The sequence below is a fragment of the Magnolia sinica genome, chromosome 12, assembly GCF_029962835.1.
Source record: "Magnolia sinica isolate HGM2019 chromosome 12, MsV1, whole genome shotgun sequence".
NCBI lineage: Eukaryota > Viridiplantae > Streptophyta > Magnoliopsida > Magnoliales > Magnoliaceae > Magnolia > Magnolia sinica.
Genome location: NC_080584.1, coordinates 79,029,955 through 79,049,404, shown reverse-complemented (window position 1 = coordinate 79,049,404; position 19,450 = coordinate 79,029,955). Strand labels below are relative to the sequence as shown.

The 19,450-nt window shown below is 38.9% G+C and overlaps 2 protein-coding genes across 2 annotated transcripts in view; one reads left to right on the top strand and one right to left on the bottom strand.

The window, feature by feature from the left end:
• Positions 1–1,510: 1,510 nt before the first annotated feature.
• LOC131221838 (large ribosomal subunit protein eL31-like) lies at positions 1,511–1,918 on the bottom strand. Its single transcript, XM_058217139.1, has one exon. It carries the CDS (start codon positions 1,874–1,876, stop codon positions 1,511–1,513), a length of 366 nt encoding a protein of 121 aa, XP_058073122.1. The 5' UTR covers positions 1,877–1,918.
• A 3,103-nt stretch (positions 1,919–5,021) lies between these two features.
• The window catches only part of LOC131220301 (uncharacterized), a 28,110-nt gene continuing 13,681 nt past the window's right edge, over positions 5,022–19,450 (top strand). The window contains exons 1-2 of the mRNA XM_058215251.1: positions 5,022–5,212; positions 8,085–11,001. Coding sequence (XP_058071234.1) covers positions 8,105–11,001 — 2,897 coding nt within the window. The 5' untranslated portion in view covers positions 5,022–5,212; positions 8,085–8,104. The remainder of the gene's footprint in view (positions 5,213–8,084; positions 11,002–19,450) is intronic.

Sequence of the window (19,450 nt, the reverse complement as noted above, 5' to 3'; positions counted from 1 at the left end):
CATGTGCTAGCCAGCTATATATAACTAGCTTCCGTACGTCTTGCTATCTGAATCACTTGACTCCAAGGCCCTTTTGCCAACAAGCCTAAGCTCCAGGTAAGCTCTTTTCCTTTCTTAGGTTTCCCATTTTTCTCAATTTTTTCATTTTTATTCGTCTTTGCTTCCAACTAACATTATCAGGACCAATAATCTCAAGCTGTTTTTGCTATGCTCAAAAGCGTGTATACGGCAAACCCATGTGCATGACAATTGCCGGAGCTTCACATTAATTGTTTTCCCACTGTGTGGAGTGTGGATGCCCTTTTTTTTTAACACATGCACACACACCCCACACACTCACACAATGACAGTGAGAAAATCAATTTCTAATCTGCTGGCCAGCTGGATTTCTATGGCGGCACCAACCTGATGGATGGCTTGGATCCTGCACCCATGTGACACAATGACACATGAAGTGGTGTGTAAATGGGCTGCTTTTATACTAGCATGGCTTAGAAAATCATCATAGACTGTTTGTGTGTGTGTGTGTGTGTGTAGTACAGCCATTTTAATCCTTGTTTATATCATCTGTGAACATTTTGGTATAGCGCTAAATATTATAATGTGATATAAAGATATTTTTGTATAGCACTAATTAAATATTAGAATGTGATATGTAGAAATGATGAGGTGGCTAAGAGTATGGGTTCTTTACCCTGCATATATTTTACGTACATTTGAGCTCACTGACGGTAACATGTATGAGTATTCCCGATGCTGGTGACCATACTCTGAAAAATATTGCCATCCAAATAAAATATTGGAAAAAATGTTCAATTTTCAATGAAACGTTAGGATATGTTAGAAGGCACATGTTTACATACATAAAAATCAAAATATTGCAAAATTAATTATACACGATAAGTTCTGATTTTAAATAAGTGTACCCACATTTTGTAAAAACCAAAATTAGTATAAAATAAATATTTAAAATTTGTGGTCAATTAATAGATTCGCTAACACCTGTTAATATATAAAATTTCCATATTAATTAAGAGTAAGAATATATATTTTTCATTATTAAATTAAAAAAATTAAGGTTTTTCATTTTTGGCTTAAGTATTCATTTTTCACCAGAAATACATATCAATGCATGAAAATCATAAGTAGATATGAATTTTTCTTATAAAAAATTGGCAAAAATAAATAAATTGTTTTTATGATTTTTCATTAGGTTTGAGTTCCAGCCTCTCTTCCTTTCATTTTTTATTTATTTATTTATTATTTAAAGATTAAAAGATTACATGCCATTTAAATATTTAGATGCAATGTGTAAAGCTAAAATTTTTGACCGAACATAACTTTCTAAGGGCAATCTCAAAATTTGGAATACATCCAAAATGCACTGATTAAAAAAAAATAAAAAATAAAAAATAAAAAAAAATCAAAACATAAATCTCAAAAAAGTACCTCTTAAAACTGAAGTTTACTGAGTCTAATCTCCTTCTTCGATGACCTTGGTTCACTGAGTCTAATCTCTTTCTTCGATGACCTTGGTTCCTAATCCCTTGAGCCCTTCAGGTGGGACCTCTGCTACAGTGACTAACGAATAAAGCTCCTCCTTAGCATCTTCCTCTTCATTCCTCTTGCGAGCAACGCGCACGCGGACACGTCTAGACACACCCCGGATACCCCTGCTCCTTATGTGCTTGCTTAGCTTCACGTCGACCCTAACATCGGTTGTCCCCATCACCTTTTGTGCAAATTTCCGTATCTCTTTTATGGCTTTGGGAGTCATCTTCTTGAAGGTGCATCCATGGAGACGCCCGTGGAGATTGATAGTGTATTCTCTTGTCACTACCTCCTCCTTTCTCCCTTTGGCCGTCTTCTCCACCATCTTAGCAGCTCTTCCCTCTCCGCTCTCTCAAAACCCTAGTCCCCAAAGTTCCAGCCTCTCTTCCTTTCAAATCAAGTTTTCTCTCAAATTCAAAGTTCTATTCATTAGAAATTGAATGTAAATGAAATCACTAAATAAAAAATTTAAAAAGAATAGAAAAGGACAATGGACTATTTTAGCTTTTGAAATTTTTTATTATTTTTGTCAATTTTCACCTATTTACAAATGTTTTCTTAGCATCTTGAATATTGACGTAGTATCGGAGATATTGTTGATGGCATCATTGATATCAGAAAACTTTATTAAGACAACATTATTGATATCGGAAAACTTTCATAACTCATTCTTTTCTAAATATTGTTGATATCCACATTTTCATAAAGTATCACTAATATTATAAAAATATTGGTAATATTTGAAAATTTTTACACGTGAAATGGCTTCAGTATTGCTGACTTGGTGATATTGATAATACTGACTTGGTGATACTGATAATGTCAATTACAATATTAATAATAGCATTCGCATTTGGAACACTGCATATATGAACCGTCCATTTAGTCAGTCCACCTTTCTTTCCTTATTATCCAAAATTAAACTAATTGAATGGTCTTAAACATCCAGCACCTATATTCTACAAATGACCTTGTCCATCTATTTTGGATGCAACCAACTGAAAGGTTTGGATCATCTCATAAGTATGCAATTTTAGGGCATTGTTGGGGACGGTGGAGTGGACCTAACAAATAGTTCAGATAGGTGATGTGGATGCCTACGAGTCTGAATGCAACAATGCCAATGGCAATGATTCAATACCCCTAACCCACTAGATCATTCTATAACATTCTACAGAACTGAGAAGGTTTTTGGCCCAAGTGATTGGACTGCAAGTTGTGGTCCAACTTGCTAAGTGCATGTGTCTAATCCTTCTGATGGGTTATATGATGTATCCTCTTAATAAGTTGGAAGTTGCCTTTAGGGTAGACCATAACTTGTGGTCCACCCGGTGGGAATTGAAACTTTCTGTAATTAGAAAATGATCTGTTGAACTATTCTCAATACTTGTAAGGACTCGCCTACAACAAATTTTTTTGTTCCATGGAGCATGTAAAATACCCAACTTTGTGAGTCCACCATGTTGGTAAATCGTCCTCTACTAATGATTGAAAACCCTTTTTTGATCTTGTAAATAAAAAGATCAACATGATATATAATAATAATAATTATTATTATATTAAAAAAAAAAAAGTCTAATGGACTACAATAATGAAAAGAATATAAAATTATATATTGGAGAACTGGGGAAGCACACAAAGACGAATCAAACAAAGCACTACCAATCGCAAAACCAAGTCAAAATACAAACAATCCAAATTTTACATAGAAAAATCCTTTTGGGAAAAAAACTACGGCACAAAATGATGAGTAATGCACATTGAAAGCAGAAATAAGATAGAGTGTTACCGATTCAAAGAAGTCTTAAATCTACCTCATAAGCCCAAGCTATGCCCTTGAAACCCTTTGGAATAAAGTAGAAAGCCTGGAACTATTCTTCTACTTACCAAACTCCGATTACTCCCGATATGCATAATATCGTATAGTATCACAATCGGAATGGGAAACAAATCCCACACTTACGCAATTTTGCATCGGCGCTCGATCGCATCGATAATCTGTTGATAGCATTGAACACCTTCGATGTCATCGAGTAAAACGCCAAAATGTTTCAGCGATAAAATATAAATTTTCTAGATTGTTCATATGGCATTGAGCATCTGTTGATGACATCGAGTGGTCTGTTGATGGCATTGACAGACCCTATTATTTATAAATTTAAGACATCAGCCACAAATTACTCTTTAAACCTCTAAAATTATGTGGTGTGACATGCCTAAGTTTTGGGCCAAGCTAATTTTTATATCTTCATGACATCCCTATGTAAGTTACACTAGATTAACGGTTTTGACGAGAGATAACACCATGGTGGCCCTACACAAACACTGATGAGTAGCATCCCAATGCAATTGTTCCCTGTGTTGTTGCCTGCATATTATGTGGATATGGCTGATTTTTTTGCCTCTAAAGTGCTTGGGTGTTTTATGTCCCTTGCAAAATAAGTGTTGTTGAGGGTTCCTATTCCAATATTCACGCAAGTTACTGGTTCCTGAGGTCCCATGGCATCGGTGATGCAATGAAGTTTCGAATCTCTCAATTGAAACTCTAGGGCATGCCTGTGCATAACACGGTGGGCCAACATTATGTTTAAGGAATCCATCTGTCCATTAGGCAAGGTACCCACTATTTGCTTTGATCCCAATAAACAGCCAATTCAAATCCCGGGTTGGCCACACCATAGGGACAGTGGAAAATCATGCCGAAGACCCATTAATTCGTATGGGCTGACCACCTGAGTTTTATAAATAACATGATTTTTGGGCGTCTTATGAGATGCATCAGATGAATGGAATAGATGACATATAAATACAATAGTAGGTCTCACACAAAACTATTGGTGAGTATTCCAATTCCAACTGTTACCACAAATAGCCTACCTGAGTTTTGGATCGGCCTATTTTTGGATTCCCTGCTGACCATAAGGTAGCCCACTTGATGGACGGGATGGATCCCATCCATGTTCCACCTGTTTAGAGCTCTTAGGCAGGCTCCATTGTACTCATATGAATTATGCTGGCAGGGTTCCTGGATTCCCTATTGTCTTTTATTCAATGGAATTTTATTTAAGAAAAAAAAAACTACTTAATTAAGTAATATAGAAATTATTTTCTTTTATCTTTTTCAAAAACTATTTTCAATATGCTACTCATTAATGTAACTATTTATATTACCAACAGCTTTTACTAGATTTTCTTTAGATTTCTCGACGACTGGCATGCAAGCAAATGAGATGAAGCTTAGATAGGCCACAATGTTTATGTACAATACTCCGGCCACCAGTTACTTCACCCTATCTTAGCTTTTTTACCAAAAGTCAGCCAAGGGTAATGTTCACCCTCCAAACTGTTTCCCTTAGTGTAATGGACCTGAATCATAGATGGGCCTGATTATTGGGTCTCGAGCCTAAATTTTAATATGGCATCTATTGGTTGGAGTGGATTTCATATATCAATACAGGTAGACATTTCTCTCCCACCTGTTTCCTTTGGTATAGGTCAACTTGACAGTTGAGAGAAGGATCAACCAAATAGTTAAAGTGGATTTTAAATAAACATCATGATAGAGATTACCTGAGCCCCCAAACCAGCTGGTTGCACTGCAGGTGTTAAGAAAGTAATGGAACGTAGTGGGATGATAATTACGTGCATGGTTTTGCAAAAGGTAACCGATGCAAATTCTATAATAATGCTGTCTTTGCTCCTTTCATTTGTCTTCTGCGAGGGATGCTATAAAAAAGAATAATAATAATAAATAAATAAATAATCTATATTAACTAGGTACTTTTTGTTAAAATTCTTTTTATTGAAAGAGGTTTGTTCAACTACATCCAAGGCATTTTGCAATATGATATGTTGGACTCCGTCCATTGGAATTTGGTTCTTTTCGATGATCCAAACAGTTCATGTCGTAAGGATTCTCTTGGATGGTGAATTTCTAGAAACTCTATAACAGTGATTGTTTTATCCATTAGATTATATAAAGATTAGTAACCGTTCATTCTCAATTCAAAAGAGCCACATTTTAAGTTGTTGAAGCGATCCAATTTCAGCAATGTTATTTGATTTTTATACCCCCAAAACAGGTATGAATAATTATATAAACGGTTTGGATCATCCAAAGATCATTCAGATTCAAAGGCTAACCCCGACATATCATTCAATGTATTGAATAGAGCTGGGCAGAATCCGATCCGATCTGAATTGATGGCCAGGATCGGTCAGATCGAGTAGGCCCACTCGGATCCGATCGTACATCGAGTCAAGTTCAGATCAGTGGCCCGGTCCGAGATTCGATCCATTTGGATCCGATCCGATCCGCACAATGTTCATTCAACACTGTTTCCTGTAATGTTGTCCACTTGAGATTGGGATATACCTCATTTTTGCTTTAATATCATAAAATGATCTTTAAAAATAAAAAATAAAAAAAAGATAGACGACATGGATGAAATAAATACATCATGGTGGGGTCCACGGAGCACCAACCACCAACCATTGGCTGGTGGCAAGGGGAGTAGCCAATCTGTCCTCTCAACTCATGGCTCAAGGTGCATCGAACACCAAGCTCTGACACAAGAAAAGAAAGAAGATAAAGGAAGCAAATTGGTAGGTGTACCATGCACCAGGCCAGTTGGTGTATTGACGTCAGCAAGTTCTGTGGGTCCCATCACGAGGTATGTGTTATATCCAAACCATCCATCCATATGGGTGGGAGGCTGATTGCGTTGGAAGTGGATTGCGTAGTGAGTAACTTAGTACGCTTATTAAGTAAACTGTGTGAGGTCCACCATGATTTATGTATTTTATCTGCACCGTCCATCCATTTTACTAGATAATTTTAGGAATTTAAGCCAAAAATGAGGCATATCTAACGTTCAAACGGACCACACCATAGTAAACAATTGAATTGAACGTCTACCGTTGAAAAATTCTTAGGGCCCACCGAAGTTTTAGATCAAGCTTATATTTGTGTTTTGCTTTCTTCCATTTATGTATGATCTTATGAACAGGTTAGATGACAAATAAACATCACTGTGGGGCCTAGAAAGCTTTCAACGGTGGAAATCATTATCCGCACTGTTTTCAGTTGTATGATCCACTTGATATTTGGATATGCTTCAATTTTGGGCTCAACCCCTTAAATTAGATGAAAAAATGGATGGACGGCGTGGATAGACCACATACATTCAAGGTAGGCCTAACTGGATTTACTCAATACGATAAGAGCATATTGAGTAACTCATAATGAGGCCCCACCTCACCCAATTTAATTTATGTAAGTATATATCCACTACTTATCCACTCTGCCCATACGTTTTTCCTAATTGTTTTGCAGCATGAGAGAAAAATGATGGATATCCAAAATCTTAGGTGGACTGCACTATAGGAAACAATGGAGATGGAACACCTATCATTAAGATATTCTTAGGGCTCAACATAATCTTTATTTGCTATCAAATCTTTTTATACGATCACATGACCTTGGATGAAGGGTGAAAGACAAATATGTGCCGGATCCAAAACTTTTGTGGTCAAGAGGAAGTTTTTAATGGTCAATCATCATGGATTCCTTTGTGTGGTCCACCTGAGTTTTGGATCAACTTCATTTTTAATCTTATGTCCTAAATGATAGGTCAAAACAGATCAGATGAGCAGGTGGGATGACAAATAAACATCACTGCGGGGTTTAGAAAGGTTTCAACGGTGGAATCATTATCCCCACTGTTCCCCCTGATATGATCCACTTAATCTTTGGATATGCTTCAATTTTAGCCTCAACCCCTTAAATTGGATGAAAAAATGGATGAACAACGTGGAAAAACGAAATACGTTCAAGGTGGGCCCAACTAAGTTTACTCAATACAATAAGAGGTACTGAGTAACTTAGTACCTAATCCGATTTATCCCAAAATCGGATTGCGTAATAAGTTACTCATTCGTCTCTCACCATACTGTGTAAACTTGGTTGGGCCCACCTTAAACGCATGCAGCTTATCCACACCATCCATCTGTTAGATCATTTTAGGAGTTGATCTCAAAATGCAAGCATATACAAAGCTTAATGTTACCCTACCACATGAAACAGTGGAAGTATTGATTATTTTCGCCGTTCGAGCTTTTCTAAGGCTCCCAATGATGTTTATTTGTCATCGAACCTGTCGATCAAAGCCGTGGGGATTAAAAACCTACCATTGAAGTCTTCCTGGGCTCACCGTGATGTCCATTTTTAGTATGGTCCTGTGGTGTGGTCCACTTACACCTTCATTCTGCCTAGGTTTTAGAATCATATCCTAAAATGATATTTCAAAATAGATGAACGTCTTTGATAGAACATATACATCACGGTGGCCCCACAGACACCTTGAATGGCCGTCCGTTCGGTATGAAGCCAGAGCTGCACCTGATCAGCTCCCGTTGGGTGAAGTAAATCCGTTGGATAATGCAGTGGCCCGGTGACGGGATGCATCCGCTTTATGCGTTTTCTTTTAAAACAATCCCATTACTTCTCTGATCAATGGCTGTCGTATTTTCAGAGATAAAGACACACCCACGCATGGCTGAAATAGATGTCTCTACTGTCCGAAAAGGAGGAGACGGGGCGACATTTGAGGGATGGCTAGACAACTTCTCCCCCGACGTAGAACGTGCCGGGAAAGAGCTCTCGCAATGCTTGAGGAATCCGCAGATCAGAGCCATTTGTGTCAGGGGGTATGAAGGTTTAGGAAGTTGGAGGATCGTGGAGTATGCAGATCGAAAGTTGAAGGGATCTGATCTCTTCGATGTGCAGATAATTGTAAAGCTGCCAAAAGAGGAATGGAGTCCTCGAAATGTGCAGAGGGAAATTGCAAACCGCTTGGGGATAAAGGAGGGTGACGATGAAGACGGTGATGTTAAAAAGGATGTACAGAGGGAAGTCTCGTTTGAAATCGATGAATCGCTCAAGGGAAAGAGGTTCTTGTTAATACTAGGAGATGCGACTCGACGCATTTATTTAGACGATGTGGGTGTTGCAAATATTAGAAATACAAAGGTTGTATACGTTAGCTCCGAAAGGTTGGAATCGGAGGAGATCATTGAATTTCAAGACTTTTCCATAGATGTGTTACGAGAGGAGGCAGTTACTGTCTCTTCTTCTCCCACCATCGCTGCCTGTTTCACTCCCCATGTTGTCCTTGACTGCTTCTTCTACCTCCTGTTATTTTCAGTAGATTTCAGAAGGGGTTTTAAAATGGTATTGCCGACAAGGTATTGGATTGCAGAGGGAATTATGGTTATCAGAGACGGAATTCAAGAAGAAGAGGATTTGATCATATTGGAAAAGAAGGTATATGCTCTGCTTATAGAGCTCAAGGCTCGGTACATGGTAGAGCAAGTGGATGATGATGTGAGGGTGCCCCAACGTTTAGCTGAAAAAGCTAAAGATATGGTCATGTCGAGTAACAGAATAGCTTCAACTCATGGCAAATTCTGGATCCATGATTATTCCCTACCGACAGAGAACATTGGCGATTGGGAAGACATTCAGAGGATGGCGATATGGAATCTACGATTTAGTGATCACCTCCCTCTTACTCTTAAATTCCCCAAACTCTCCACTCTACTGCTCGAAGGACCCGGTGATCCTACTACCCTTCCAAACAACTTTGTCTTCGAGCAAATGCAAGGCCTTCGGGTCCTCATCCTCTCTTGGTTAGAAATCAGATTTCTGCCCCTCTCCATCTCCTCCTTGCACAATTTCAGATTCTTGTATATTTATAGATGTAGACTTTTAGAGCCTGAGTCTCTCCTCTCTTCCTTGCAAGCTTTGGACGAACTCGAGTTCCTTCAATTTGAATATACTCCTCTGGAATCAATACCAGATGAGTGCCTTCAGCACAAGAACAACCTTCGATCTCTCCATCTCTCTAACACAGAGACCAGATCTCTTCCTTCCTCTTTTCCACAGCTGCACAACCTCCAACAACTCTCAATAACAAGTTCCTCATCTCTAACGGAAATTCCAGACGCTTTCTTTGAGCGTTTGCCACGGCTTCGGGTTCTCAACTTAGCTCATGATGACAATCTAAAATCTCTACCACCTTCTCTCTCCAAACTGGTCAATCTTAGGCAACTCATATTAACAGGATGTTCTTCATTGAAGAGTAAGTTGCTGCCTCATTTGCGAAAGCTCTATGCAGCACTTGAGGTGCTTGACATAAGCTCTTGTAACTCCATCGAAGACATAGAAGAGGTTTCTTCTCTTGAGGCTGTTTTGCCAAACCTCCAAAAGCTTGATCTGTCTAGAATTAAGGTCATTAAGCAAGTCATCCTAAAAGGTTGCAGAAGCTTAGAATCCTTATGCTTGTCTGAGCTTACAAGACTTGATGTGCTTGATCTTTCAGGTACTCAACTCCAACAGTTGCCTGACGGTATCAGCACAGCATCTCATCTAACGCGGCTGGACATGCTCCACATGAACCACATTCACAAGATCAACTGGGATGACTTGCCTACTGAGCTGGAAGAGCTCAACTTTGACGACCATGGAACCTTTAATTCACCAAAGGATGATGAAAATCCTAGTGATGAAGGTGGGACACGCATGAGGATAAGTAATTACAATCTTTTACAGTCCTTAAAACCATCCTCAGAAGTATTGAGAGCAAAATGCTTCTCTCGATTCCATATCCGCATCTCTCCTTACCAAGAAGAAGAAGAAGGAAGAAGAAGAGGTAAAGGTATCCATCTCCAGGGAAGGAAGTCCATATACGAGGGCATTAATTTGAAGACCCACAAATGTAATTTACCTCTTCCTTCAAGTCATTTCGACAGGCATCTGGAGATACAAGGAAGTAAGAGATGCACAAATGCTATTCAAGGGGTTCTCAGGCGTACAGAATTACTCACTTTGTGTGACAATGCCTTCATCCGAGATCTTGGGGATGTTGAAATGCATGAAGTGAGAGAATGTCTGGTCAAGAGCTGCGAGCAGATGGAGATATTCTTTGGTGGAAAGAATCAATGTTTCGAATGCTTGGAGAAAATATGGATGTCTGATCTTGCAAGCATGAGGAGAGTGTGTGATGGCATGGGTAGGATCATAAGCTTCCCACTCCTGAAGCACATATATCTGGAGCACTGTCCGAGACTTGTCAATTTCGTCTCCTCAGGTGTAAGCTTATCGAGCTTGGAAAAGCTTGAGATCGGATTCTGCAATAGACTAGAGTCACTGTTTCAAGGGGATGTGGTGGTGGACGGCTCTCTCCAACGGCTGCACACGGTGCATCTGTGGGAGCTACCGAAGCTGGAGAGAATTTGCAGCAGCAGGTATTTGCCGGCATTGAAGAAGCTAAAAGTGAGGGGATGTGGGAAGCTGAAGGAGCTTCCGCTTCGAGCCGGCCCCTACAATGCTATCAGGGGTGGTGGTGGTGTTCAGGTGGGAGGTGAACTGGCATGGTGGGAGAATCTCAGGTGGGAAGATGAGAGTATCAAACACGACATTCACTTCATAGAGTGGCGTCCTCTTACAAGGCGCTGAAGTTTCTCGTTCTCTCTTTGGTGGTGTAATGGACGGTCTTGATTGTCCCTGGATTTTGAATTTTTCGTTTCTTTTTTAATTTGTTGTGTGCGCGTGCCTGCTTGGTTTTCCTTCCTTTTGTGTGTGAATGTGTGTATTTAGATGGCCCACAGAGATGATGGTTTGGATGATTTGATTGCTGGTGATTGTATCCATATGTAGCTTCTACTAATCTTTGTAGTTCACAATGGTTGTCTTCGTTTACGAATAAAAACATCTTGGGCTTACTTGATGAGGAGACTAAAATGAATTTATTTGTCATAGGCATGTGATGAATGGCCAGGATACTAGATAGATGCTATTTTAGCTCTTGTGTTGCTTCTTTGGTCTCTTCTCTCTTCTTGCAATATCTTTACATCGTCTTCAGTTAAACAGCTAAACTAATGTTTAATGCCTCGTGGCCTAGTCGATCAGACAGACTATGAAATTAGCCAGATTACAGGGGGCCAGTCCAACCACATGGATGAGTGTCTCATCATCCACACGAAGCTGTTCTATCGGCATCATTGAAAGACACGACTAAGCAAGTCACACAAGTGAAGACACTCGACACAGAAAAAATGATGGAAAATCTACATGACTCCGATAATATAAATGGCCTGATTTTTTAAACGAGTCTAACTCCTTTTGCAGAGAGTTCGTCCGCCGTTGGAATGCTAGGTCCAACCATGATGTTTGTGAGAAATCCACACTATCCATCCTTTTTGGGAGGTCATTTTAGGACATGCAACCAAAGATGAAGTGTATCCGAAACTTAAATGGGACCTATATTAAGGAGTTGAGCCCAAAATTGAAGCATAACAAAGATAAGTGTATCTTACCACTGGAACCAGTGGGGATAATGATTTCCTCCGTGGAAACCTTTCTAGGCCCCACAGGATGTTTATTTGTCATCTAACCTATTCATAATGTGATGTAAGTGTTTTATCCACGCCGTTCACCACTTTTCTCATATCATTTTAAGGTATGGTCGTAAAAATGAGTTAGGTCCATGGCTCCATTGGACCACACCAAAGGATGGTGCAATGATAATGACACACACCGTTGAAACCCTTCTAAGGGCGAACCTGATGTTTTTTTCACCATCCAACCTATTCATAAGGTCATGTAGACGGGGATGAAGTGAAAACCCAAATATAAGCTTGATCAGAAGCTTCTCCAGCTCCCAAGAAGCTTTTAATGGTGGAAATTCAATCCCCACTTTGTAATCCACTTAAGATTTTTACCTGCTTCATTTTTTGGTTAATATCTTAAAATGATCTTAGAAAATCTTTGAACGGCGTGGATAAAACACTTACATCAGCGGTGTGCCCCAAGGAGCATTTCAGCACAGTACCTTACTGGAGAAGGCTTTTGCAGGAAATCCAACCAACCTATGCAAGTTGAGGAAGTGGATTGGCTATTGTGCCACACACCAGCAACCTACCTGATGCGGATAGGTGTGGCTGCGAAGACGAGTGCTTACGCTCCTCGAGGTCCAGAGTTGTACGAACGGTTCAAAAGATATCAACCCCAAGGAGCATTTATCATATCTACACTTTTTAACCAGTCGGTGAGATCATTTTAGATCTCCATCTCAAAAATAAATAATTTCCAAGGCTCAAGTGAACCACACCACAAATATCAATGGGGATAATGATTTTCACTGACCTGGATGATGATAAAAAAGGAATATTAATTATATTGCTCCAAAATTTCTATGACTGTCAAAAGGGTTTCAACTATAGGCATTCAATCCTCCATTGCTTTCTACAGTGTGGTCCACTTGAATTTCGAAGTTGTCTTAATTTTCCGCTCAAGCATTACCACCAGCTAACTAAGTTTATGGATAGCTTGGATATGACTCATACCTCATTTGGGACCCGCAGAACTTCGTCAGGTGTACCACACACCACCCACCTGGTTAGTGTGGGTACGTGTGGTGCGAATACCGGCGTTGATACTCCTCGACGTCAGAGTTGTACATATGGTTTGAAGGAAATCAAAGTTACATGAGCCCCACAATGGTATATTTATTATATCTACATGGTTCATCCATTTAGAGAGATCATTCTAGAGAATGTATCCAAAAATGAGTCATATTCAATGCTTAAATGGGCCACACCATAAATAGTATTGGAATAATGATTCTCACCATTAAAACATTTATAGGGCCATCATTACTTTTATTTTCCATCCAATTTGTTCATATGATCAAACAAACCTTTTATTTTCCATCCAATTTGTTCATATGATCAAACAAACCTGAGTGAATTGGAAAACCAAATATCAATTAATCCAAAACTCCTGTGACCCCCCAAAAGGGTTTCAATGGTAGACATTCGTTCCCCACTGCTTTTTGCAGTGTGATCCACTTGATCTTTGGATCAGTTTTATTTTTTGTTCCAAGCTTAAGACGAGCTGGTCAAATCGTTAGACGGTTTGGATATGACACATACCACATGATGAGATCCACAAAACTTGATGATGTCAACACACAAGCTAGGTGGGTGGTGTGTGGTACACCGGCCATTAATCCGCTTCCTAGGTTTCGTGCCAAAACCTTTGGCAGGAACTTCCTGCACCGGGATGCTAGATGGGGCCTACCATCATGTTTGGGATAAATCCATACTCTCCGTACGTTTTTTGAGACCATTATAGGACATGAGATAAAAAATGAGGCCAATCTAAATCTCAAGTGAGGCATATTAGAGGAAAACTTAAGGAAAGAGTTGCCATTTGGCTCCAACTTGATGTTTATATGCCATCCAAACAGTTTATAAGGTCATTCCCACTGGGATGAAGTGAAATGACAAAAAACTTAGCATGATACCAAGCGAATGACGCCATGTGAAATTTTCAACAGTGGCAGTCGATGAATCCCTACTATTTCCCTCCTATGGCCCAAGTAAGTTCTAGATTTATCTAATTTTTGTTTCGCTTCGTATAATAATTTAACAAAATAGATGGACGGATGAATTTATCCCAAGCATCACGGTGGGCCCCACATAGCATTCCATAGCAGGAATTTAGTGAGAAAGGCTTTGCAGGAAACCCACGTGGATTGGCTCAGCATTTGAAGGTTTTGGAGGGTGCCCAAACCCTGTACCATGTTTGACAGGGTTTTGGCGTTCCTGGTACGAATCTCATTTCAAGGAACCCGACGTGCATATCCGGTCTCTGGACCTTGTCTTTGAGTCATGTTAAAGCTGGGTTCAAGTCAGGTACGAATCTCTGCATCTGCTGATTCCTTGTAGCAAGACTGCTAATGAAGTGACGTCACCTAGTTATGTGGGCCCCACTATAATGTATGTTTTGTATCCACGCTGTCCACCATGATAAAATATTCATAAATGCATTTATTGGGCTCACTTAGATGTGATTTACAAATCTAACCCATCCATTATATGTGTTGAATGAAAGGTAAGAGCAAGTTTCTGCCAAGCCCTGCCAAGTGCTTTTATGTGTTTTAGGCATATCTTCACCTTATTTTAACCTTATTTTAGATGATATCGCCCACCTAAGTTCCATATGCAACTGATTTTGGGGATATCCCATCACTTAAAAGGGACCTATCAAATGCACGGGTTAGACACACATCACGATGGGGCCCACACAGCTTGATCTCATTGTAAGTTTCTACGGGTCAACCTCATAGTACCGTTTATATATATATAGGTCAACTTTTTGGAAATGTTAGACATCATAGAAACGGTCTTTACTCATGCCTCAATGGGTAGATTAATTTGCAACGGTTTCAACAAGAGTCATAGGTGAAATGCCATTGTGATGTGAGTGCCCACGCAAACCAAGATAAAAATAAAATGAGCCCATGCGTCCCACTTTAAAGTAGTAGTCCAGCTGTATGTTTTATCAATGCTTGCCCTTTATCAGATGAAGGACGCTTCTCCCGCAGAAAAGGAAACAACATCAGATGCCGTACTTTACATGAGCACATGTTCGCCCAGCATCACCCAAGATGGTGGGACCTACCTTGATGTATGTATTCTATATCCATGCTGTCCATCTGTTTTGCAGATCATAATTTAAGGCTTGAACTCAAAAAATTAAAAAGATCTAAATCCCAGGTTGACCATACTGTAGGAAACTTGTGATTGAACGCCCTACCATTAAAAACTTCAGTAACCCATCAAAGCTGTTGATAAGGTGACATAAAATTGGCTGAAGGGATAAAACCAACATAAGGGTAATTAGAAACTTTTATGGTCAATTAATCGTCAATCATCATCATATGGTCCACCTGATAATTAGATATGCTTCATTTTTAGGCTCATGCCCAAAAATGACCGGGCAAAACAGATGGATCTCCATCGACATATTAATGGGCCACACCAAAATTTGGATCTAGATCATATTAATTCAGGTTAGGTGATTTGTGCATCTGTGGATCTGGATCCAATTGAAAACCCCAGTTGGAACGAAAATGGAAAGGAACTACTAGATCCTGGACTCAAGAACATATATTGTACTCATATTCTCAGTCTGTTCAAATGGAGCCACTGGTTCAATGAACTGGACCATTGGCTGGTTGGGCCCCACCACTGGATGGACTATTCCCCAGAAACCTCCCAAAAATTGTATTCCCTTGGTACTATTATCGATCCTTTTATCAGGTCAATGTGGACAGTTGTTGTATATCTTCTTAACCATCAACACTCCGGGCACAGAATGAAAGGTTAGATTCTCTTATTGAGGACTGGGCATCATCAGTCTGCGAAGTAAGCAAGCGACCGCTGATCTGGATTTGAACGGCTGGCCACACTTGTACAAAACGAGAAGTACAAGGACCATGACTTACCATCCTACTAGTGCATAGCTGCGCACGTGCTTATTGTACGAAACATCCAACTCTCTCAATAAGTTAAATCCACGGTGAAGAATATATAATACAAAAACCAGGAACATAGAAACAGAAAGCGTCCACATTGAAGAAAAATTAACAGCAATCTTTCTGATCCAAAGCATAAATTCCACCAAACGAATGGTTGATTGGATTTTACTTAGATATCATACAAATGGATACAGGGCCAACTATGCGTTGGTCAGACTGTAAATTACAAGGCCATCTAGATGCATGGAAAAAGATGCAAAAATAAATAAAGAATAAAGAATAAAGAAAAAGAAAAAGAGCTCTGTCATTTGCTTTTCCTTTTTCAGCGGAAGGACTCTTCTTTGGCTGAGAAAGAAAAGAAATCGGATTTCTTACTCGGCATGAGCTGAAACCAATATATAATGTGTTGCATGAGAATATAACCATCCATTCGGATGCACAAAGCCAAAGAAAAGAACATATGGTATGAATTATTCTAGTCCAATACATTCACATGGGGACGGATTGGCTACTCCCCCTGGCACCAGCCAATGGCTGGTGGTCGGTGCTTTGTTGGCCCCACCATGATGTATGTGTTTCATCCATGCCGTCTATCTATTTTTAAAGATTGTTTTACATAACGAGACTAAAAATAAGGTATATCCCAATATGAAATGGACCAAATTACAGGAAACAGTGTTGAAGGAGGAGTACAATGAAGGAGTACACAGCCTATATCAATATATGATGAAATAATGAAATACACTTAAGAGGGGACGGTGACTTGCCCGGTCCATCTGTTTAATTTGCTAGATCATTTTAAGGCATGAGCCTAACATGAAGCAAATTCATATCTGAAGTGGATCACTTCATATGGAGCAGTGGTGATTGACCATTAAAAACTTCTTATTGGCCACACAAGTTTTTGATTAGGCTAATATTTCTTTTCGCCCCTTCATCCATGTTTGTGTAACCTCATCAGCTGTTTGGATGGAAAATAAACATTACATGGGCCCTAGGAAGTTTTTAATGGTTGAGTATTCAATCACAACCGATTCCTATAGTATGGTCCACCTGAGATTTGGATCTACTTCATCTTTTGGCCATGCCCTAAAATGATGGGGGAAAAACAGATAAATGTAATGGATGTAGAATAGATACATTGAGGTGGGCCCCACACTAAAGGCCACGCAGTCTTCCAAGAGGTGGGGGCCACCTAATCTGCTCGGCTGAAAACTTCGGGCCATTCACAAGAAATAATATAAAGTACACTAAAAAGGTTAAAGTACACAAGAACTTCTTGTTCTAGGACCAGTACCCATCTAAAAGTGGGGGCCATTATTTGGACGTCTTGTATTGGGAACATGAATGCAACGTATACTATGGCTGGTAAGCAAGAAAAGCATCAGAGAGTCTTTTTCTTAAATAAAGTCAGGCCCGGTGGCTCATCAGGTGGACCCCATGTTACTAAACTAGAGTCCTGGACAAGTTTTATTTTTTTAACCGTCCCGTTCGACATGCTCGGTTTTTATCTTTGGACAGTAGTGAGTGGGGCCCACCTGATGGACAGCTTGGATCTCAAGCTCATGTGCCAGCTATATATAACTAGCTTCCGTCTTGCTATCTGAATCACTCAGATTATTCCAAGGTCCTTTGCCAACAAGCCTAAGCTCCGGGTAAGTTCTTTTCCTTTCTTAAGTTTTCCATTTTTCTCTTCTTTTTCCTGCTAATTCGACTTTGCTTCTAACTAACATTGTCTGGATCAATAATCTCAAACTGTTTTTGCTAAGCTCAAAAGCTTGTATAAGGCAAACCCACAGCCTCGCATTAATTGTTTTTCCACTGTGTGGAATGTGGATGCCCTGGCTAGGTTACTAATCAGGTGAGCCAGGATTGATGAAACAAATGAGCAGTAGAATATGTGTTTCTAGTAACTTGGCAACATAATCTGCTGACCAGCTGAATTTCTATGGTATATCATTTCTATGGTGGCACCAACCTGATGGATGGCCTGGATCTTGCACCCATGTGACACAATGACACATGAAGCAACCTGTAGATGGGCTGAGTTTTTACGAGCATGGCTTAGAAAATCTTTACAAGCTGTTCAAAATTTTCATTTAAAATAATAATAATAATAATAAATAAAATAAAATAAAAAATAAATCTTGTAGGACATAATTTGAGAAATCAACTTCCTTCAAGGTGTACAGCTTCAATATGTACTGGCATCTCCCAAGGTATATGGCTGTACCCCGTGTTAGCCTGCCTGATAAGGGGCCACAAAGTGCTATATCGGTGGTGAACAATACAATACCCGATACAAACATTTTAAACCTTGCTCATATCAGTGTTTGAATGTTTTTGTATACCATTAAATATTATAACCCCATGTGGAGAAATGATGAAATGGGTTAAGAGTACTATGGGTACCTTACCACACTACGCCAAAATCGTGAATTTGTGAGTCGGTGTGTGAGTACGTGGGATGTGGGTGTGTAAAAAACTAAGAAAGGTACCTTGCCATGCACATAGCTACATTTGAGATTATTGGCATATATGTAGGTCACCTATAAAAAGTGTTTAGACTATAAGTATCATTTTAGGTATCAATGACTAGGCTTATAGAAACATGTATTGGTATCACAGATATTAGTGTCAATACTCAGAAAAATATCGCCATCCAATGAAAATATTGAGAAAAATATTGAATTTTCAATGAAATTTTAAAATATGTTAGAAGACACGTTTCCATATGTAGGAATATAAAAAATTAAAAAAATTTTAAAAAAAATTACAGGTGATAAGTTTTCATTTTATATAAGTCTAACCACATCAGAAAAGTGGGTATAAAATAAATATGTAAAGTTTGCAATCAATTAATAGAATGGCCAACACTCATTAATATATAAAAGTTTTATATTAATTAAGAGTAAGAACATATATTTTTTAATATAAAACTTTAAAAGTTAAGATTTTTCATTTTTCACTTAATTGTTAATTTTTCCACCACACATACATGTCAATGCATAATAATCATCTATACATGGATTTCAATTGTTAAAATTTGGGGGAAAAAAACAATTTTTCATTATGTTCGAGTTTCAGACCATCTTTGCTTTGAGTCGAGATTTCTCCTAAATTCAAACTTCGATTTATTCAAAATTGAATGTATGTGATCGAAATCACTACAGAATTAAATTTCAAAAACTTAAAAAATAATAATAATAATAATAATTTAGTTTATGACAATTTTAAATTTTCTATCAGTTTTCATCTATTCACAAATATTATCTTAGTATCAGGAATATTATTCCGAGTATCAAAGATATTATCGATAATATCAGGGATACCTCATTTTAAAGATGTCGTTGATAGTATTACTGATGTTATAAAAATATATTGAGGATATTTACACTTGCAATGGTTAATATCATCAGCATTTGGAACATTGCCTATGTTGACTGCCCAGAAACCAGTCCCTTGGAAACAATGGCAATCATTGGCAACAAGGAGATCATTGACATTAAGCA